Source organism: Polypterus senegalus, chromosome 14, assembly GCF_016835505.1.
Source record: "Polypterus senegalus isolate Bchr_013 chromosome 14, ASM1683550v1, whole genome shotgun sequence".
Lineage (NCBI taxonomy): Eukaryota > Metazoa > Chordata > Cladistia > Polypteriformes > Polypteridae > Polypterus > Polypterus senegalus.
In genome coordinates, this window is record NC_053167.1 from 32,257,492 (window position 1) to 32,281,482 (window position 23,991).

General features: G+C 37.1%; 1 protein-coding gene across 1 annotated transcript in view; it reads left to right on the forward strand.

Annotated features, from left to right (window-relative positions):
* The first annotated feature begins 1,089 nt into the window (after nucleotides 1–1,089).
* top1 (DNA topoisomerase I) overlaps nucleotides 1,090–23,991 on the forward strand; it is a 60,238-nt gene continuing 37,336 nt past the window's right edge. Inside the window, exons 1-3 of the mRNA XM_039736121.1 lie at nucleotides 1,090–1,252; nucleotides 1,553–1,577; nucleotides 20,298–20,394. Of these exons, the coding sequence (XP_039592055.1) occupies nucleotides 1,220–1,252; nucleotides 1,553–1,577; nucleotides 20,298–20,394 (155 nt within the window). The 5' untranslated portion in view covers nucleotides 1,090–1,219. The remainder of the gene's footprint in view (nucleotides 1,253–1,552; nucleotides 1,578–20,297; nucleotides 20,395–23,991) is intronic.

The window sequence follows — 23,991 nt, forward strand, 5'->3', positions numbered from 1 at the left end:
CTATTCTTTTAAATGGCAGAATGCTAGCCCCACTATTCTTGCTGCCCTGGAATTTATCCCAGTGGTTACTAATACAGTATAATAATGTCAAATGTAATGTAGCAGTGTCTATTTCTGATAAAAAAACATTTTAAAGTTGAACACAAATACGACGAATTTTCTTCTCCCAAATTTGTTAATAAAAATGACTAGTGCATTGTAAAAGGATAAAAACATTTATAATTACGCTACATTCAAGTGCCTCTGCCAAAGTTTTGAATCACTACCATATATAAATGACATCTGACCAAAAATTATGTTTCAAAGATAAAATACACCCGCAACAGCCTTTTTTCCTAGCTACTGTAAATTCGCCTATGGGGTTCCTTCTACTGCGGTGGGCTGGCGCCCTGCCCGGGTTTTGTTTCCTGCCTTGCGCCCTGTGTTGGCTGGGTTTGGCTCCAGCAGACCCCCGTGACCCTGTAGTTAGGATATAGCGGGTTGGATAATGGATGGATGGGTCCCATCTATTGTATACTACTGAAGGAAGAACTGTATTAATTTCATGCATATTCGTTTCTGTCTCCCAATTAATTAGGATTTCCGATTCCTATATGCAAATATATTGCGAGCATCGACATGTTGCCATTTTTGCCAGGTTCGAGCTATTAAAAGTAGAAGCTGGAAGCTTTAGTTTAGTATCATGGGCTGCTGAGGACATACGCGCGTGCGCTAACGTTAACTACATAATAAAATATCGATCACATATAACAAGGATTTCTTTACGTATGATCGTGCCATAAACTACTTCAAACGGAGTTTTGCCTGCACGCTTACCTGGCTGTAGTAAAGATAGCTAACATTAACCTCCGGCAACGATGTCAGTTATTCTGGTCTATAAAAACACGTGTTTCAACTACTGTACGGCAGATGGCTTATGAAGTGGTCAGTGTTTTAACTTAGATGCCACATGGTCCGTAAAGCCCTTTACTTCTGCTAACAGTGAAAATGCAAGCATTTCATAAAGGGGCGGAGCTACGACGGCTGTACGCAAATGTTACCCATTTAAACGAGAATGAGCATGCGCACTTGACGGAAATCGGGACTTAGTCTGTTACACAACTGCTGTCTCCTTCATTCTGCTATCTGCATTTCACCGGCTCCAGCTCTGTAGATATCTAAAGTTCTTCCCTCTCTTTTAATTTAAATTAATTTTAATCAAATAGTTGGTAAGCAAGAAATGAGTGGGGATCAACTCCATAACGACTCTCAGGTAAAATAATATGTATATATTTAGGATGACAAAAAATGTCATGTAGGGTAAAAGGGCGACTGCGAGTTGGAATATTAGTAAAACTGAAAAAGAACAATAATATGTATTATAGACAGTCTTTAGTTTGTCAGAATTAATACTTTAAACTAGTAAATTTCAGAAAAGTTTATGGGTTTATCTTTTAGCTTAAAACCATGTATGTATAACATTTTGGTTAACCTCGATTGAAACTTACGTACATTTTTCGAGACAAGAAAAACGACAATTTTTAAAGCCTGTGTCTTTCAATTTATTTTACAGATCGATTCTGGTTCTCGAGTTAATGGTGAGTATTTCTGAATGCCTATAGACGCTTCAGCACTGCCCTTTTAAACGGTTTTCTTGCCTGTTTTCTCTCGTCTGGCTCTGATTCTCCAGTTAGTTTTAACGACAGACATGGCGTCCCAGAGACTAAGTCCCCTCTCCTCTACTCACAAGCGCCTATTGTTCAAATGGTGGGCTTAAAAATCCCCTTTAAATGTGTATTTTTCGCATTATGGACCCGGATTCTAATAGAGGGAGAAACTAATTTTAGGATCAGGCCTCCAACTGGCTCTCGGAACATATTTTAGGGCCTTATTTTTGAGCCGAAAGTTGGGGTTTGGGGATTGAAGACTTAGTCTCTACGCCATTTTCTTTTTCCTCTGCTTACCGTCTCTCTCTCCTTCTGTAAGCGAGCGTGAGTGAGTGAGAGAGAGCGAACAAGCAGGCAGAAGCGAGCACAAAGTGCCGATCTGCCGAGATATGGAGGAGGAGGGGATGGAGGAAGGGAAGCAGAAGGCCCGGGCGAGATTCGTACAGTGGCTTGGTTTGTACATAATGTTCTTTGGCCCACGGAGTGTAAAAAAATGAAAGTAAGAGGTCGCCGGTACACGGAGCATTAGCTTTCCTTGGGTAAGCCACCCGTTCGTGGGCCACACAATTTACATTTTAATAAGTGAGTAAAGTAAGTTTTAGCAAACGAAAAAGAGTATTTTAAATTATTCGACCTTTAGAAAATGTGAATGCCCACTTCATTTTCTTAAATATCTGTAAAACTCCGTTCACTTCCACATCGTACTCGTTTCCTGCATCTGGTTGGTTTTCATTTGCCAGTTGGGTTACAAACTTCCAATTCTCGTCTGCTGCTTCCAGTATACAGTCCATTGACCAAAAAAAGTTTAAATACTGCTGGAGCGCGTTTTGAGTTATCGTTTACTTTTTCCATGTTGTGCGCTCGGTTCCCTTAAGAATCGGGAATACTGCCATGTACATTGGAAATGTGTAGGGTAAACGTGTAACAAGAAATTATACCTGTTTTACATCACGTTTGAATCGGCAAAATTTTAAGACGTTTGAGTCAATTTAATATATAATCTCAGTCCCGACAGGTTTTTTTTTTTTAAACTGTTTAAATGTATATATTTGAGTAGGGTAACCGCTGTGGTGAGGCCTTCACAGCTCAAGGAGTCCCGTTCACATCCCAGCCTAAGCGTGCACTGTGGAGTTTGCACACGGTGTTCATTTTCACAAAGATTTTCTTGGGGTTCCTCCTACTACTTGAGGATATCCGACTTGGTGTACCTTAAGACCTGTTGTTTCCTCCCCAGTTTCAGATGGACACCTTTTCCCTGTATCCTTGTAATGATAAACCGACTAGATGGATATTTTGGATTAAAGGCATCATTACTTATATCTTCATTACTTGGTGTTTGCAATAACTGCCTTAGTAGTTATTCCTAGGGTTAACTTTGGTTAGATAGGCATTACATCACCTTTAAGTTTTCTTTCCCTGCTTTTGCTATATATTCCCCATTGTTTTTTATGGGTCCTACCAATCCACATATTAATACAGTATTGCCCTCTGCCTCCTCTTCCAAATCTCCATCACTGTACAACTCCTCCGTCTCTTTTTCTTCATGATGTGACTGTTCCTCTGTGCAGCAACTCTTTCTGGGAGGACTCTGCCATGCATGTGTCACCTTGTCATTTCTTACTTTTGGGCAGATACCCTGTTTTCCATTTGGCATACTAACAAAGCAGATTGAATAATTTTTAACATGCTGAGTTAAGTATTTGAATGTGTTTGTAACAAATGAGCAGTGTGCATTTTTTTAGAAAGTGAGAAGGAAAATCTAAGCAAATTTAGCGTTAGATTATATGGCCATTCTGTTACCCAAGTGTGAGTGTTAATATCTGTGTGAGCGTGCTTAAGATGGCCTGGCACCATGTTTATAGCTTTGTTATGCTTTGGCGTCCATACACATCAATTGAGTTACGTGTTTCTGTTTTTGATAACACCAATCTTTTTATAGTATTTCCCAATACAAAGTATAATTTAAGATACTTTACAAATATTACTAAGTGGAAACAAAGAAAATTTATCAAATAAAGTAAGTATACTGAGGGTAAGTTGGGAGAAAAAGAAAGAAACCCCATTGGACAAAAAAAAAAAAACCTCTGGGGTTCTTCTAAACTAGTTTTTAAGTGAGTAGGTTAAACTTTGTTGTATTTTTATACATCCAGAATTCCTTACTGATGTATTTACTTGAAACCAATTGAGGATTGGCATGTGTGTTGTATATTTAAACCTGTTTTTTTTTTTTTTCCTGACACTTTTCTGTTGATAGATTTTTATGTTTAAATTTAGTGATCAAGTTAAATTTGTAAGTGTAAGAAGTTTCTTCCTAGTCACTAAATTTCTGAAGAGCTTTAATAACATTTTTGAGTAGAGAAGTAGTGAATGGGTAGAAGTGAGAGTGAGCGAGAGTGCTTTATGTAGCCTGATTGACGTGCTGAGTAGGACTAAGATGGCAGAAAGGTAATCTTAAGACAGATCTGTGTTAAATGGTCACTAACCTATTTGCTGTCTGAAACCAAGCAAGTCCAGTGTGCCTGTGCTACTGGTTTTTGTGGGTATGTGGTGTAGCCTTTACCACCTCCTATCTATTATATCTTGATAGTTTTCTTTTTTGTGCATGATGTTTTTGTAAGGTTCACATTTCTTGAAAGATATTATTGATGAGGAGTGCTTGGTAAGTGCTTTTGCCAGCCATAAGGTGGCAGAGCACCATTTGTGTAGATTATACTGTCCAAAGGTGTAAACTATGTTTTTTTGTTTTAGTAAGCCGGTGTTCTTGATGCTCTTCTTTGGGTAGTTGGTGTTTTTGACCTCATTATTTCTGCTAGTGTAGTTTTAGGGTCTTAATGTTAAAATTGAACATTTCTTAATTATTGGCAGCAGCAGATGTGATGGACTCTGCATGACTGAAACTCCACATAAGTAATGTCATTTAGTTGTTTGGATGTTCTGTACAAACTAAGGTGAGCTTAGCTATTGCTGAAACTGCAAGCAAACTTTGAAGACCTTTTATTTTGCTTTTAATGTAATAGTTTTATCAAATGTTTTATAAGTCGCACTTTTCCCAGTTTTCTCCGTGCATGTATAAATCATGTGTTCACTAAATCTTGGAAGCATTTTTTGTGCCACTTGTTTTATTTTCCTTTGTTTGATTTACAATTTAGAAGCATGTGTCTGTGAGAACTAGACAAATTCCAAAGAATTCATAGGCTGCTTCCATGACTCCAAATTGATCCCGTGGGTGTGCATGCAGGGTGTGCTTCTGTTTGACTTTGCTTCTAGATTATATTCTGCCAAATATGACTACTGTAGTATGTGGTGTACAGATTGAAGGATTAAACAATTCAGTTAAGGCAACAACATGAACAGTATTGGCCATAATAAAAAAAAAAAAATGATGCACAGGTTTGCAGCATTTCCAAATGTTGAGTTCCATGTAACTCATTTGGCAAAGGTTGTGGTTAGCAGAGCTGTTAACAGTTTTGTTGGGCATGATTAATTTATAAAAAAAAAAAAAAAAAAAGTTTATAGTATTTTGGGGAAAAATGCATTGTACATTCCAGAATAAATCTTCATGCATTTGTTATCATTTAATTTTGGATGGTGTGTGTGTTTATTTTTTTTTTGGCCTTTGCTTATATACTGTTAGCCTTTTGAATGATGATTTTGATATTGCTAGTGTAATTTGAAAAATGTTCACATTTTATTTGCTTATATAAACGTTTTTTTGTTTTGAAATGGACATGTAAAAACTTGTCATTCTCATTTGAGAAAAATGGTTAACTTACTATCTCACAAGTTAGTGGTTTAATGTGATATGAAATCCAGGTAAGTAACTTCTGTTCAAATGCCCTTGTTATTATGAAGAAAATGGCCAGGAAGCGTTTTTATTCTAGTGTTGGAGTGCTGCTTTGCATCAAAACTTCTCTCTTGATATGCAAAAGTCCTCCAATCACAGCATGGTTTTTTTACTGCTTAACCAGTGCTGGCTGTACCCAATGTGTCAGTTATTTCTCCTTTTGTTATTGTACTATTTAGATCCCTCATTTGCCTTCAGTGCAGTGTTATTGTATTGAGTTGATTGTCAACTTAAGGTCTTAAATTCTTGTACAAGAACTTCAAACTACAGCCTGTTTCAAAATACCACCTCCCCAGTTCCTCTATACAAAAATTTAAAAGGTTAAGCAAAGTGTTCGCTGTATTTGTCATCAACAGTTGACATTGAATTTGGTTATGTTATTGTTAATTTAGGAAAATAGCTACTTTTTGTGTAGTTGATTTAAATTTAGGCCGTGGATTTTAATGTAATAGCCCCAGAATCTCATCAGCCATGAATGTTCTTTGCGGTAAAGGAAAATAAGGTTTATAGATTCAAATTTATATGTGGTGGACTTAGGTATGTATGCTCAAAGCGTACAAAGCAGGCCATTTCTTACTTGCCAAACTGCATTATGGAGAAAAGCTACTGTACTTTCATAACTGTAGAGTTTGTTGAACTGGTAGTATAAACTTCTTTGTATTGTTGCAGAACTTCTTACCTTAGAAGATTTTATAAACCAATTTCTCAAATCCCATCGTAACTAAAGTAGCACGTTGAATGCTTTGTTTTGTATTTGATCTTCTATATGCTCTATGTGTGTGAATCACTATGTGCCTCCGGGCTTTCTCTTCCTCCGACAGGACACAGAATCCATTACTTTCGTAATATTACAGCTCTCTGAATAATTAAAATACTGAGATGTATACGTGATATTTTTATGATGACTGGAGTTAAAGCATATTATTAAACATGGGAACACAGTGGCGCAGTGATGGTTCATGCCTCACACAAGATGCTTGCTGCGCCTTGCGCAACATTCGATGAAATACTTTATTGTAGCAGTACTGTCTCTTTCAAACATACTAACCAATTTGTGTCCTTACTTTTCTTTCTCCAAATACCCAATCACCATACAATCATCTCTGTAATAGACGTTAAGCCATGTGTAACTTTAGAACGCTGATTCTTTGAATCTTTTAAGGAACTTTGAAATATCTTCGTAGTACATGTTTAATTATTCTATCCATCCAGTGTTGTGCCAGCCCCAGCAAATATACATTGCGAGGTAGGAACAATCTGTGAATGGAGCGCCAGCAGCTTGCTAGCACTGCGACACCGTGTCCTCACATGTTTAATTATTAACAATATAGATTATTTAAATGAAGTTAATTTTATCTGTATAATAAACATATTTTGCTGCATTTCATCTTAAAAATATTGTCATCATATATAAATACGCACTTTGAACTGCAAGGAAAGGCTCTGAAGCGTTTGCCATATGAGTGCAGTTCGATAGACAGCATGGCTGAGGCAGTGTGTGCTTGATGCTGTATACTGATAATTCTCTTTCCGATCAGCTGCTGTACAGCTGTGATTCACACTCGGATACAGTGATATAAATACTCTGAGTGGTGCCAGGAGAGTAATTTGGGAAAAAGTTGATCTGCTGTGGCAACCACTAACGGGAGCAGCTGAAAAAAGGTCCGAACCATTATATTGTTGCAGGTCAATTGCAATCGGATGCATTAAACTAATAAACAGTATGCAGTTAACTCAGTGTATAAAGCCACATCAGGGTTGTGGATCTGAAAAAGGAAGGGTAACCACACAAGGAACAGTAGCACTGCTTTGACGCAGGGTGCCGCCAGTCTGCAAAACCGAGCGCAGAACTTGCGTACGACAGGGTATGAGCTACCGTGAAAATGTGCGTGGTTTTACGCCAAGTGTAGGTTTTATACATCGCAATTTAAATGTGGAAACATTCTTGCGCAACATTTTTGTGCGTATGCACCGTTTATACAGGAGGCCCCAGGTCATGAGCTCAGTATTCCAGCCTGTTAAATTTGCTGAAAGTGTTCTTACTGATTCTGTTGCAGGTTTAATTTGCTTTCATAAAATGACGGGTGAAACTAAAAAATATCTGCCTGGAATTGGTACCCAAATTGAATATAGTGAATTAACAGCACTATTGAATTGCTGTGATGAATGTTTTAGAATCTTGTGGTGTTGTGTATGTGAACACAATTTAAACACACTAATGTTAAAAGTTAGCACAAGATTCTCCTCAAATTAAACTGTATTATTTTGCATTCCATATTTAAGATTTTACTACTGTATAACTGTTTTGTCCTTAGGAACTATTTACATTTCATAGTGCTAAGTAGTAAACTAAGTTAGTAAACAGCATGTTTCTTTTTTGTTTTTTATAATTGGAGACCCTTGTGATGAAATGTATATTTTCTGTTCAAGGCTTATAAAGGCAGCTTTCTAAATTATGTACATAAAGGGGAAGATAAATGATTTGCCTACTTTCCAAAAAAACGCGAGTGAGCATTTTAGTTGTTTTTAACTAAGATTTCCTCTGTCATTCATCCTCCATGAGTCTAGATGGTTGATGAGATGGATTTACAAAACATCTCATTATTTCCTCATCTTGTATCCATTGCAGTTATGTTCTTCATAGTCTTAGGATATACTGAAGCCTTTGAATGAGACTTTTAATCCAGTGGTAAATGTCGGAAGTTTATAACGCAATCGGCAAGTTTATGCCAAGAGTTTCATGTCACTGTCAAATTTATTTACATCGTCAAAATTTAACTGGTTTTGAGTATTTATCAGCTTATGGCTTTTATTGTTCCTTTCTGAAATGCTAAGGTGCACATTGTAACTTGCATAACAAAAGGAATATTAGAGATTTGTATTAGTGCATGTTTTTTTTGCTTTGGGCGTTGGTAGACATTTTGATAAACATAATCTTGTATTGATCTGTATATAACTTGAAAGCACACATCAATATATAATTGTTTTTATTCAGTCTAGCAGTAGAAGATTAAAGTTCAATTTCTGATGATACATCTTGAATTTTGAGCAGACTGTTTAGGGGAGAGGTCGTCTCTTTGGCTTTTAGTAAAATAATTCAACAACCCTACATATTGGGGTTAGTGAATGCTAACATAAATATTTTGTAAGGGCAGGTTTCTTTACTGATATAAGGCATTACCTGTCAACTTTAATTCCCTTTGAAATTGCTATATATTGAGGAGCAATATTGAAGAAAAGATGTTCAGATTTTTTTTGAAGAATCCATTTGAACTGTAAGTATATAATATGCAATTAGTGGTAAATGAATGGCACCTTTCATAAACATGAGCATACAGTGCTTTGAAATTGCTGGTACACACTGGGGTCACTGAGAAAAGAAGGGTGCTCATGGCTTGCCTTGAAAGAGGAGCTTTGTCGTCACTTCTTACAAGAGGCGGCAATGGAGAAAGCAAAAGAGAAGCAAAAGAGGATGCATCATCGACAAGCTTCTGTTCCAAGACCGCCGCTCCCCCCAGCATCTTCAGTGTAATAGTAACCACAGCACAGAGAGAAGTGTGTACATTGCAACAAGTACACATGTCATAAATATAGAAAGCACGGTCCTTGGGTGTGTGTGAACTGTTAAGATTTGAATCTGATGATTACACATAGTGCAGAACTGACCTCTCTGTACTATTCATTCCTCTGCATTTCCTGGAGTACAAAAGAGAAAGCACCATGCAACCAAAAGTGGACACTGGCAAGATCGAAAGAAAACAAAACAAAAAAATGCGGTCTTGGGGTAGCTCGCTTCCAGATTATCAAGGCAGGAACTGGGAGAACTTTTTGCCCGTTCTGCAGGGGGGATGGGCTGGGGATGGTATAGCAGGCTGCATGGGCTTATGGACACATTTGGAAGGCGAGAGGTGCGAAGGGTTTTACGAGTTTTTTCATTGGCTCTGGTAATTCTAGTGTTAATACAACAGAGGTTTGTGATTTAATTCATTTGGCGGTTGACTTGTAGTTCTTAGTGACACATTAAGTTGGTGTAGAAAGTGCTCAATAAGAATGCTACTGTAGTTATAACAAGTTTTAAATTGGATGGTTAACATGTTACATTTTGAATATGTGCTTCTTTCTGCATAATATTTTCCATTAATAAATATTGGAGTAGAGCTGTAGAGTAAAAACCCAGATCCCATGTAGATATGTCACAAGAACCAATAACAAGTCAATAGAAAAATTCTGAAAACCTGTTGTAAAAAGCCCAGCATCCATTATTGGATTTGCTGAGTGAAAGTCTGTACTGAACTTGTGTGTCTGCAAGTAGGTTAATTACTTAGGAAGCCACAATAATACTTGTCAGTAAAAACTACATATAAAAATTGCTTGCAGTGGTGATGAAACATTGCATCTATGTGTCAAAGGAAAAACTGCATGTCATGTCTCAGGAAGTGCTTTGTTTTGAAGGTAAAAATTTCAGCACATAATTGGGGGAATTTTTTTTTATTAAAAAAAAAGCCTATATATAAATTCACACAGCCTTTCATTGGTGCCACCTTTATTGCATTTTTTTCAATTAGTTTAGAAATAGATTTGTGTGTGCATTGAGGGGACTGATCACATGCGAGTTTCAATTGTTTAACTTATGTCATGAATTTGTAAAAGGAGATGAAATGATGAGATTTATTGTTTTTTTTAATATAGTGTCCTGCACACTTCCGAGCGGGAACCTTGCATGTATCCACGATCGCGCATGTAGGTAGGACTGTGAGATATGAGTGAACGGGGAAACGTTATACATCTAAAGCTTCAGGTGTTTGTGGAATTTGACACTGGCTTGAATTTGAAACAGCCAGAGTTGCATTGGAATTTGCTAATTCAACAGTACAGTTATATTCAAATTTTTAGTATTTTAAGTAGTACTTTTCAGATACTGGAAAGAGAAATGTCAAGATAACAACTTTTAAAATATATACATGGTGAGATTTCAACACAGGGTTTATAAATATTCCAAGTTTGTTATATGCCCTCACCTGTTACACTGGGGAAAACTCCACATGTCTATCACTCGTTCAGATTCAAGCCTGCATTCTATTTTGATATGTATGAATGCCAATACTACAATATTTTACTTAAAGAATAAGTTGAGTATTTTTCAAGTCAAAGTATTTTCTATACATTTTTAAAAATCCATACCCTGGCATTTTTATAATGGAACCTTGGGGCACGAATGGGAAATGCCTTTAAATTTGCCCAGAATGTCTTTAAATTGGCAACAGTTTTGATATAACAAACCATACATTAAGTTTGTGACAGCATAAGGGATCTAGACATATATCCGGTACTACTTTTCTTGGGGTTAAGGATATATTTTCTATTTCCAACTATGGTAGAAGTAGCCTTCCTGGGAAGAGTTCTCACATAAAAATGGAAGTAAATCAATATCAAACCAAGCACCTGGCACGAACAGTTTACTGTGATTTGTTTCTTGAGAGGAAACTACACCCTGGGAAAAATGAGCACTAATGTGGTATGCACAGCTTGTTGTGTTTTAAAATGGCTGAATTTCATATATATTTTTTTTTCATTCAAAAGGGACGTGTATAAAGCTGTATTACGCTGTTTGTGTGTAATGCCGCAGACATGGATTAATGGTCAACCAACCATATTTTTTTCAAAAATGGATGTATTCTGGAAGATTTTAGGCTTTTTTTTTTCCTGTGTGTGGGTACCATCCCCCTTTGTACTTTATAGAATGCATTTAACTTTTGAACAGTTGAGCGACTTGCATTTTGAAAAAATACATCTTTAAAGAAGATTTTATCATTTAAATGAGACTTGGGCAACTTGATAAAATACTAGGGATACCCATTTCAGGAAAAGGTGTGATTTATGTCAATAAGGGAAGTACTTTTAATAAAGATGCATTGAATGGGATTTCAGTTCTTTGCTACTTTATCGAATAGGTATTCAGTATAGTAAAATTTCAGTGCTATTGGTATCAAACACAAACATTCTGACATTGTGGCATTTCTAATTCATTATGTCTTATGCTTTGAAATGAGTTAATTTTCTGCTTATTTCTAATCACTTTTGCTCGGAATATGAATCATGAGCAACTAGACGTGCATTTTGCCATTTGTAATTTACTTAGCAATATGTTGACTTAAAAAGCAATAATGGTTCTGCTCCGCTTTATGCAAGGATTAAAAGCTACTATAACCTTTTCTATGTGGAGAGATGTTGACTAACTTTTGTTGCTATAAAATGTGTAGAATGACATTTGGCAAAAGGATTACTACTTAATTAAATTAGTGCAAGGAAGGTACAGAGCTCTTACAGTGCATCCGGAAAGTATTCACAGCGCATCACTTTTTCCACATTTTATGTTACAGCCTTATTCCAAAATTGATTAGAATTCTGAGGGAAAAAAATGAATTTACACACAACACACCATAATGACAATGTGAAAAAAGTTTACTTGACGTTTTTGCAAATTTATTAAAAATTTAAACTGAGAAATCACAGGTACATAAGTATTCACAGCCTTTACTCAATACTTTGTTGATGCACCTTTGGCAGCAATTACAGCCTCAAGTCTTTTTGAATATGATGCCACAAGCTTGGCACACTTATCCTTGGCCAGTTTTGCCCATTCCTCTTTGCAGCACCTCTCAAGCTCCATCAGGTTGGATGGGAAGTGTCGGTGCACAGCCATTTTAAGATCTCTCCAGAGATGTTCAATCAGATTCAAGTCTGGGCTCTTCCTGGGCCACTCAAGGACATTCACAGAGTTGTCCTGAAGCCACTCCTTTGATATCTTGGCTGTGTGCTTAGGGTCGTTGTCCTGCTGAAAGATGAACCGTCACCCCAGTCTGAGGTCAAGAGCGCTCTGGAGCAGGTTTTCATCCAGGATGTCTCTGTGCATTGCTGCAGTCATCTTTCCCTTTATCCTGAATAGTCTCCCAGTTCCTGCTGCTGAAAAACATCCCCACAGCATGATGCTGCCACCTCCATGCTTCACTGTAGGGATGGTATTGGCCTGGTGATGAGTGGTACCTGGTTTCCTCCAAACGTGACACCTGGCATTCACACCAAAGAGTTCAATCTTTGTCTCATCAGACCAGAGAATTTTGTTTCTCATGGTCTGAGAGTCCTTCAGGTGCCTTTTGGCAAACTCCAGGCGGGCTGCCATGTGCCTTTTACTAAGGAGTGGCTTCCGTCTGGCCACTCTACCATGCAGGCCTGATTGGTGGATTGCTGCAGAGATGCTTGTCCTTCTGGAAGATTCTCTCTCCACACAGGACCCCTCAAGCTCTGACAGAGTGACCATCTGGTTCTTGGTCACCTCCCTGACTAAGGCCCTTCTCCCCCGATCACTCAGTTTAGATGGCCGGCCAGCTCTAGGAAGAGTCTTGGTGGTTGCAAACTTCTTCCACTTACGGATGATGGAGGCCACTGTGCTCATTGGGACCTTCAAAGCAGCAGAAATGTTTCTGTAACCTTCCCCAGATTTGTGCCTCAAGACAATCCTGTCTCGGAGGTCTACAGACAATTCCTTTGACTTCGTGCTTGGTTTGTGCTCTGACATGAACTGTCAACTGTGGGACCTTCTATAGACAGGGGTGTGCCTTTCCAAATCATGTCCAATTAACTGAATTTACCACAGGTGGACTCCAATTAAGTTGCAGAAACATCTCAAGGATGATCAGGGGAAACAGGATGCACCTGAGCTCAATTTGGAGCTTCATGGCAAAGGCTGTGAATACTTATGTACATGTGCTTTCTCTTTTTTTTTTTTTTTAATACATTTGCAAAAACCTCAAGTAAACATTTTTCACGTTGTCATTATGGGGTGTTGTGCATAGAATTCTGAGGAAAAAAAAAAGAATTTAATCTATTTTGGAATAAGGCTGTAACATAACAAAATGTGGAAAAAGTGATGTGCTGTGAATACTTTCCGGATGCACTGTATGTGTACATTATTGAAGGTTCTATGAAACAAAGGATGGCACTGACTTTTAGCTACTGATGATATTTTCCCCATGAATGACAAGACACATTTTCATTGGTCTCTGAATAGTATATACAGTATTTTACTGACTTTTAAAGTTGATCAGTAATGTTTTTAGCTCCAGAGAATTCTGTATAGAAACTACAGTAGTACTATGTAACCTATAAAGTATTTAAGTATTACCTGATGGTGGTACTTTTGCTATTCTGACAGGGAAAAAAGGTTCTTAACTTATTTGTATCAGGGTGGTTTTCGGAAGGACTGACTTTGTTGTCTTCAGGGCAAATGTGTCAATGAGTCAACCCCAATGTAAGGTGTCTGTCTGTGTCCAGCTGTGTAGCTCATTATGATTCTATTTTGTCTCAAATGATGCATGTCTGCTGAAGGGGCAATTCAGTGCTTCCTCATAATAAGACTATTTTGTCTGCATATATGCTTGACAGTGAGCACCTGAAACCACATCCTTTATGCAATTATGCATGTGTCATGGAGCAATTCACAAGTTGTGAAATTGTTAGTTTTTTTTTTTTTTTGAGGGAAACATTGCATTAAGTGGTGTCAGTGAAGGAATACAGTTAAATGATTTTTTTAAAACTTTTAGTAAACAATATACTGGGAAACTTCTTTAAAGCTATCCCTTAAAGGCTTAAATGATTGGATGTTGTGATGCTTAATTCCTTATGCTGGAAAATGAAATATAGCTCTGTAGTAGTATTTTAAGCCTTTGTTCATTTGTTAAAGCCCATAATTTTAATGGTAGCTATGTATCTTAAATATCTAGTATATATTATCTTTACTGGCTCTGCGCTGATAAGAGTCAATAACATTTGTATCTAACTTTATCCCAAGTTGGTGTGGTATGTGCACCATACCATACCATCATAGGACTTGTAAATGTTTCCTGTGTCACACACAACATTTTTGTCTTGATTTAAGCAAACAACTCTCCTGGCATGGCATGTTCCTTGAAAGTAGTGCTTCAGGTTGGAAAATGAATGGCCTGGGGTGAGGCCTGCAGAATCAGATGGGTGTGACATATTTTTAAATCTATAGATTTGCAGAGAAGCCTTGGCAGCCCGTACAGTTTTGAGTGGTATTGGGAAGCAGAAAGGTGATTGTTAGCTTTCTTTATTGCTGTGCACATTTTAAGTCATATAATCAATTTGGACTACTCTGCCATTATTATTGTGTACATGATTTTGCCATCACTGGTTTAAGCTGTGAATTTCTTTGCTGTTGGACAATTCATGTTGCTTTCATTTTTTTCATATTATTTTTTTTTTTTTTTAAACTGTTGGCAATAGTAATGATGCGTTCAGGCATAATCCCTAGTTTTGAAACACTTGTTGAATTTTTACCACTTTAAACACATTAGCTTGAAATTCTACTTGGAATAATCACTGTAATTTTTCATTTTAAGAGTCCACAGTCCAGCCAGCCACTCGGTTGGCACAGATCCTTTCCCAGAGATGAATGGATTTAACTGACCAATAACTAATTCTTGGAGTGTCTATTTCTTGCTCCTTCACTCTTTGACGCTCCCTTGCAATTTGCTGTCGGGTGGCAGTACTTTTTCTCCCCATCCTCCCACCTAGTCATTGATGTTGTAGGCTGAGCTAATCACAGGCCTGCTTTGAGAGATGTCATCTCATGACACAATTTTGTAGTCCATTGGACTGGTATATAGGTTGTCTTGTGTTAGAAACTTTGTTTCATGTGTTAAATTGAGAAAGCAAAGTACAGAGAGTGTGCAAGCGGTTGGCAGAAACAAAATCAAGCTCCAGTTGTCATTATTCCTAGAGATAATATATCTTTTGCTGGTCCTTGTTCCTTTCATTTTTCCTTAGTCAGCCTGACTGCTCTTGAACAGCTGGCTTTGCTATACATTTCCAAGAGCGGTCTGGTCTGTTTCGGCAGTGGTAAAACTGCATTAATGCCATAGCCTTAAATAAAAATTGCTTCCATAACTCTAAGCAGATTGTTGATTTAAGGACCATAATTTGGATTATTAAAAGCGAGTACGATTCGGGATAGTTTTTATTTTAAATTTGTTTTCCTTGAAAATGATGGCTTTAAAACAGATTCAACGTATTTTAAAGTTGCACAGAAAGTGTTTGTTGGCTACCTTGTAAGATGGCAAGCATTATGGAAGTGGAGGGCACTTACCAATATCCATGCATACGTTTTTGAGGTAGAATATTCTTCACCCTTCCCAATAATACTCTTCCTCTGGTAACAGTCTTTTATGTGAACTACTCATATACAGAAGACCATAAACCGACTTCTTAAAATTTTAAAGTTTATAAAGTAAAATTCTTGGCTCCTTAATGCTTGTCACTCAAAGCTGAAGTTAATGGATGAGTAATCTTCGTTTCAGGCCTGAGTCGTGGCATGGAATAGACTGCTTACTTAAAGGGGTGTGTATTTTAATACTGAGTTTTGCTTCCACAATCTTGTGATCTCCCAATATCACCCATTATTGTTACTGTGTACAGAGTCTCTCTATCTCTCCATTAAGTTCTCCCTCATTAACCTACCAAATGTTACTTAACAATGGGCATTTCTATACCTGCAGGAGGGTTTTTTTTTCCTTTCCCTCCCTTACCTTGTTAAAGGCATGCTCTAGGTTAACCTAAGAAATGAAGATTCATCAAGTTCATAATAGTTCCACAAAATGGAATCATAACCAGTGCTGTGCAGTGTCTGCAAGCTTTAAACCCTGTGACGCATGGGATTTCTTAACTCAAAGTATTCTCAATAATTTGGTATTTCCCCTTTACCTTATTTTGACGACTTGACCTTTTGAGATTTTTTTTCTCTGTCCCCAACCTCTTGGCATTGTTTAGTCTTGTAATAGCTACCAGCAGTGACTAATATTTATTGGTGTAGTGTCTGAGGAAAGGGAAGATCTGCAACACTTAACCCAAAAGGACTGTGTGTGTGTGTGTGTGTGTTTCCCCTTCACCCAATTGTATTTTTAAATGTTGCACTGCACTCAAACTTACAAGAATCCCATTCATCACATTTTTTTTTTTTAATTCTTGGAATAAATAATGGATCCAGTGCAGGACTCTACCCTGGTCAGGTGAAGGGAGGAGCTGGAATGCCAGGAGAACTTTACAGACACGGTGAACATGCAGGTTTCCACTCGGGTGTCTTGGTGGGAGATTTGAACTGAAGATGTCAGATCTTCTAATCACATCTCCACTGCGCTGCCCACCTCTATATATACTTTACATTAAATGGAAAAAAATGTCAGTTTATTTTAGCAGAAATTATTTCCCCTCCTCACAATTACTAGCCTCTATAAAACTGTGCACCCCAATTTCTAACTTCTGTATTTTTTTTTTTATTATATAAATGTATCATAAGTTAAGTCATTTTAATTGTGTTAAGAATTTTCATTCATTAATTTTTTCCGAATGCACCTGGAGTCCCAATTTTAACTACTGTCAGATATTGTCATTGGTAATTTGAGTTTGTCGTCTGACTACTCAAATACTGTTTTTGTTTTCACACTGCCCCAATGTGTCTTTCACAATTTGTCATCTTCGATCGTCTGCTTGATCTCTTCTTTAATATTTGAGTACTTTGCCATATCTGTTTTCAGGTTTTAGAAAAATATCATCAGTGCTTTGAGGTTTAGGAATGAGCAGCACTATATTCTTACTGTGCGTTACACTGCATAGTTTGATGCCAAACAAATTCTATCATGAATATATGATTTATTAAGTGTTCTAAATGTGCTTGCACAGCTTTTCCCAAGTTGTTCATCTTTTAATTCTCATCATTTTTAGACTTTGACATAAGGCCTCCTTTTGGCACTTTTTATAGCCCCATTAAAAAAAATTGTTTCCCCACTTTTTTTTTTAAATAGTGGACATCACTGTGTTGTCTGATTCTTCCACCACCAGATCCCACGAAATACTGCTTCTTCACCCTAGTTAGAGGGCATTGCTTATTTCTCTTTTGGGAGCAAGCAGCTATGAACCATGTGGTTTACAACCATGCACAGATGAGTAAACTCTTCAGTGTGCTTTGTGTCATTAAAACCAAAAGAAGCATTTGTTATAGTCTTGCCACATAAGAGTAAATTAGTAATAGATGCATCTTTGCAGTGCCCAAACTAAAGTGTCACCAGTTTAACACAATGTTCAGTCCAGGAGTATACACTGGGATAGAAGAATCTTTCCCAGATTGTATTGTGAGAGGGTGTATTTCAGAAACTGAAGCCTGTCAATATTAAAGATGATACAAGTTGGCTTTCAAATATGCAAATAGGTGCAGGCTTAATTGAACTGGAAATGATGTGCTAAAACACATCTGTAAAATAAGATGAGAAAATTAGTGTGTGGTAAACCTTTTTTTAATGCACGTAAATATGTCCTGTGCAAAAATCTTAAACTCTAGGGTTTTTTTTATGAAAATATTTATTTTTGTGTCTCTTGCACTAAGGTGTTAGCAGTAAAGAGCACATTTCAGATTTCCAAACATTAATTTTTCAAATAATTAAATTTTAAAATTTCTGTGTTTTGGTTTAAAAAATGTAATTACTTTGTAGCTCTGTAGCCCTGTTCATGATTAAAACTATGGTAACAAATAGGTGCTAATGATGAATGAACTTATGAAGAGTTTGAACCAACTTGGTTAACTGAAACAAACTGGTGTTGAAGGAATTAAAGTAGGCAATCAAAGACATTCATAATAAGTGAGATTTTCACAGATAAAACCATTTAGCTTTCAAGTCATCGGTTCTGACACCATGGCAAGAGTGAGCCACACCAACAAGACACAAGGTGGTTATCTTGCATTGTTGAACTCTCCCAAACAGTTTCAAGATGGGCTCTACAAACGCCACTGAAGAAGCACGAGTAAATGGGCACGGTTGAGGAAGAGAAATAATGGTTAGCTTTTAAAACATGAGTGCAACAAATGAGAATCATGAAAAGTGGCATTCCTTTGATATTAGAAGTCCACCACTACTTCTGTCAGGTCTGAACTTGGTAAAACCATGGGAGCCCAAGTAAACCCCTCTACAATCTAGAGAAACCTTGAAAGAAGTGGGCTTCATGGAAGAGTTGCTGCTAAAGTGTCATTCTTCTAAAGGTGAAACAAAGCCAATAGTTTTGTCTACACCTATAAACACATGAGATATGACAGGAATTGCTCTGGTTTTCCAAGTCAAAATTGCCCTCTAATGAAGCAGACAGCTTTTCATGGAGGATTGTCTGCAGCCAAAAGTGGAGGGCTGCATTTCTGTAAATAGAGTTCTCATTCTGGTATGGAACCCTCAGTGCCGAGTATAATCGGATTCTTATCCATCCCCATAATATCAAGCAGAAAGGTATCGGTCATTATCCCAATCGCCCCAAGCACACAGTCATGGTCATACAGATCTTTCTCCTAGCATAAAGAAAACTGAGTTGAGCACAGAGCCCTGAACTCAACATCAAGGCTGTCTCATATTACCTGCAGAAACCGAAGCAGCGAGAGAGCCCAAGTCTACAGAAGTACTCGAGCAAATTCTCCAGGTTGTTTGGAGGAAGCTTCTATTCCCACCTCCCCCCCAAAAAAAAACTGCATAGCAGTGTACCTTGGACAATTGATAGTTTGACATATTTATTAGTGTTTAGAAACTTCATTTTTGACAGCATCTACACTTTACAGAATGAGTGTAAGAATTCCTGCCTTGTGGTGTGTGTGTGTGTACACAGTATGTAATTTCTCTATACTGTATGTATGTATGTATTTAATGCACTTGTAACATTTTCAGAAGGTTAATCTAAAGCTTTGAGAGAAACCTGATGTAACAGTACATATGACAAAGGTTCCAACTAACACTTGTTTTACAGTGCGAGACTTAAGTGGTTCAGTTTAGAACAGGGGTTTTCAAACTCCATCCTGGGACCCTCTATGGCTGCAGGTTTTTGTCCCAACCAGCTTCTGTTTTTAATTGGACTCCTGGGCTAATTAAGTGAACTATTATTTCCCAGATTCTATGTTTCTGGGAATAATATATGGAAATTAAAGTGATGTTTGGTTAAAAAAAACATTAAAATGTACTAAGCAGTTATATGGGAATACCATTTTATTCTTTTTTTCACCTTATTTTCATTCTATGTTTTTAGGTGTTCTAATCGCTTAATTCATTATTTACTAATTAGTGGGTCTGATGCTAAAGTAGTAGCAGTCTTTCATGATTCAGTGTTTGCCTTACTGTCTGCTCTGCTCTTTTAATTGTTAAGATACAATGAAGAGAACAATCTGCACAGAGGAAGAATAAAATTTAATGAAATTTACAAACGAGTTGAACGTTTAAATCTATAGCAAAAACATATTTCTTCGAAATGTCCTTATAAATGTACAAATCATGCTGCTGTGCTTTTCTGAATGTAGAATAAGAAGAAAAAAAATGCCAGCAAATTAAATGCGATTAGTGTTATCAGTTGTTGTCACTGATTATGAATGTGGTTAAAGTAAAACCCTGAAGCCACAGTGGGCCGCCACAACTGACTTTGAGAACCTCTGGTCTAGAACAAATTAAACTATCTGCATTGAAGATGCTTTGTATACATATTGAATTTTAGGAAAAATACCTGTTGATCTGTAGCAGAAAAGCAAGCATAGTGTCATAGAAAACATTTTGGCTGCACAAGACTTCTTTATGGTTAGTTTAATATTAGGTGCATTAAATGGTCAACATTCAAGTGGGTGTCACTTTTCCAATTAATGTTTAATATAGCAGGGAAGTTCTTCAATACGTAATCTGCTTAATTATGGTATTTTGTTCTCTGTATGTCTGTTTCAGATTCACACAAAGTGAAAGAGAAGCATAAGGACAAAGAACACAAACATAAAGATCACAAGAAAGACAAGGAAAGAGAAAAATCCAAGCACAGTAACAGGTAGAGTAATCATCATGCATAGCCATATTGATAAAAATAGAGTTTTTACCATAAAACTCAAGGGATGGATTAAGCTGTTGTTAAAGCTGGGAATACCTGTTTTTATGAGTTTTAAGGTAGAGGGGTGAAAATCCAGAGCCGCTTCAATAGGATCTCTTCAGTCTACAAGTCCTCTCTTCAAAACGCTCAGGATATTTGAATAAAGCACTTTTTTTTTTTTTCTTCAGGACCTGGTTGTACAGGGAGATTGACTCGAAAGAGGCCCAAATATTCAGTTGTAGCCCCATTACGATGAAGCAATCTGAACCAAAAACACACTATATACTTTAATGTATGTGTAATCGATTACATTACATGCGATGCTATAACATATCTGCAAGTGTCTTGTCAGGGGCAGTAGCAGGAGTTTCATGTTGGATGGTTTCAAATCTTCCACAGTGAAAGGCTTGTTCTGATGCACTTTTCCTTTGAGCATACCCCAAAGGAAGAAGTTTGGTGGTGGCGGATCCGGCGATGGTGGCCAAAGCCCCTTTGAAATTGCCGAAGGACTCCAATTACTGCCATGCTCCTTGCTGATGTGTGACACGTTGCTCCAACTTGCTGAAAGTAACCTTCCATTAACTTGCAGTCAACAGTTGATTCTGACATTGCTTAAACAAATTGGTGACCCAGTAGGTTAGCACCATGAAGACCTGCTGCTCAATACAGTACACCACTATCCTGATGAGAAGTCAAGTGACTTAGTGAAGGGGTATGGGTGGTGTGCACCCAGAAGTTGCAAATGGAGGTTAAACATCACAACAGCTGTCCAGCACCTACCTCGTCGCTTCAACGCAGTGGCGTCGCAAGCTTTCTTGAAGCACCTTGTACTGAGTAGCACATTGTTCCGTTCAGTTTGCTTCATCTTAGCGAGAGCTATTACTGAATATTTGTGACCTCTTTTGAGTGAATCTCCCTGTAGATTACTGAAGACCGCTTCCCTTTATTTAGCTTGTGTGGTGGAAACCTTTTTTCTATATTTTTAGTTTTTACTGCAAATATTTTATTTTCCTTTAGTATTGAATATTCACAATCATTTGTAAGATGATTAAAACACTAGGGGTTTTGTAAATTCCGAAGACTGAGTTGCTAATCTACTTTGTTAGTGTGTGGTTTTTATTTTTTTTTATTTTTTTTTTTACTTTTTTTAAAAGACGATGTCAACATTTTATTGTACAGATGATCTGTGTTATTCTTTACAGTATTCTTGTCATTCAGACTATTCAAAAAATGTTCTCCGATTATGCCATTTACCATTGCTAAGTAATTCTACTTTAGTATGTGACTCACTTCATTTTTATAAGACTGCATAAATGTTTCTTTGGCTGTTTTCCTTTTATGTCTGTAGCATGTTTGTATTTTTGGACTTTATTTTGCAAAAAACCTACTATTTGAAAGGTGGTCTTGAACATTTATCTGAGAAGAGAACAAAGTGGGAAATGGATTATTTTAAAATTTGAAGTAACTATTTTTTGTGTGTAAAATGTTAAATTGATTTAAAATAATGTGGCCAATGTAAATCTGCATGTATCTGTGGAGTTTTTGCAGTATTTGTTAATTACTCCAACTGCTGAACCTGAAGTATTCATGACAGAATGGCTAAAATCCTTTTGATCATAGATAACTGAGCCTGTAAAATGTATTTGTAGGCAAATGTTTGCTTTGTGAAAGTGTTGCATCAGTAAACTGCTCTAGGAAAGCAATCTTGGCTATTTTTGGTGAGAGAGCAGCTCTTCATATTTTATTTTGTGAATTTAGTGAATCGCACACAAGTGAAAAGGGGCTAGCACTACCAGTTTACTGGTCTCCTAGCACTGCTTTTATGATAAACTATCTGGGGACCTACATTTGTGTGATTTTTAGTTCACATCTTTAGATGTATGTGTTGTTGAGGTATTTATAATCTGTAAGTAATTTCTGATAGTTATTTTGCTGTATTCTTTGTAGAAGTTTATAATGTTAAGCATTCTGAGTACAAGTAAGGCTCTTTTTATCAATGCATTTGTCTCATTGTAAATACTTCAACATTAATACAACAAACAATATACCTAATTACTTAGAGCTGAATTCCTTTTTTTTTTTCCAAAACTTGTTGCACTGTTCCATGTTAGTGGTGTCTACGAAAGTTATAATTCTGACCTAATTTTGTCACTTAACCAAAGAAGACTATCTGCAGCAGCCATCTCCTACAGTATGAATTAATTTGTGGTCCTTGAAACTGAAGTAGTTTTTCCTGGAGTGTGGTAAATCACTGAAACACTGCAGTTTCTTCTCAGACCTAAGTTACTTGCTTCAGTGTTGGTATTGTGAAGCACCCTGACAAGGCACGGCTCAGTGAGAGCTACTATTTAAGGAAGATGGTAAACAAAAAGAATGTTTTGCAAACTCTTCTATAATGTTGTCTACTGCTGGTGTTATAGGAATTCTGTGCCCTCACTGCCACATTAATGCATGCAAGTTTTAGTATGAATCATGTAGCAGTTTAACAATACATAAATCCCATGATGGTTTTCTGTATTGTGAACCCAACATCGAGATGCATATTTTGCTGCCATTGTAGTTAACAAGGAAACCATGCTAACTCTGATTTGAACCTTTATCAGGTGAAGTACATATTTAAGAATGGTATTAGCTGTAGTTACTCCCATTTTTACTTTCTTGTGTACAAAGTATAGTGAAAGTATTGTAATCATCCAATAATTTGATTTTGATGAATCTCAACGTTTTAAAACTCCCTGACTTTCTCATATATGAAGTACTGGGAAAGCTTTAGAATCCTCCAAAAATTCCATTTTGAGATTTTTGATGAATCTCAACATTTTAGACCTCCCCGAGTCTGAAAATACCATTTTCGGATTTATCCCTGTCTCTGTGTGTATAAACACGATAAGTTGAGTACGCTTTCTCTTGGGTCAATCAAATTTTGCATACAGGTATTAGGTACAGAACATAGATTTCTATCAACTTTTTGGCAATTTCTGCAAACCGGAAGTGGTACTTTACCTTTTATTTCAGGAGTGCACATTAGGCATGAAGCTGCTGTTTCTGCAACCTTGTTAAATCTGCTGTTTTGACCGGCCTTGTTGCTGCTATGCTTAGTAGATTGGGTATGGTATTATGCATGCTTTATTTTCATGAGATGCATTACTAAGCAGTTTAAAATACCAGTTTCTAGCATGTAACATATACAGAGCTCTGAAGAAGTTTTGTGTTAAGAGGAGGTGTCAGTTTTTCGTTAACATGCTACCTACAGACACACATGCTAATTTACAGACCTATAAATACCTGGGAGTGCAGCTGGATGACAAATTGGACTGCCAATACTGATGCTCTGTGTAAGAAAGGTCAGAGCCGACTATACTTTCTTAGAAGGTTGGCGTCCTTCAACATCTGCAATAAGATGCTGCAGATGTTCTACCAGACGTTTGTGGCGAGTGCCCTCTTCTACGCGGTGGTGTGCTGGGGAGACATCATAAAGGACGACCTCTCACGCCTGGACAAACTTGTTAAGAAGGCAGGCTGTATTGTAGGAATAAAGTTGGACAGTTTAACTTCTGT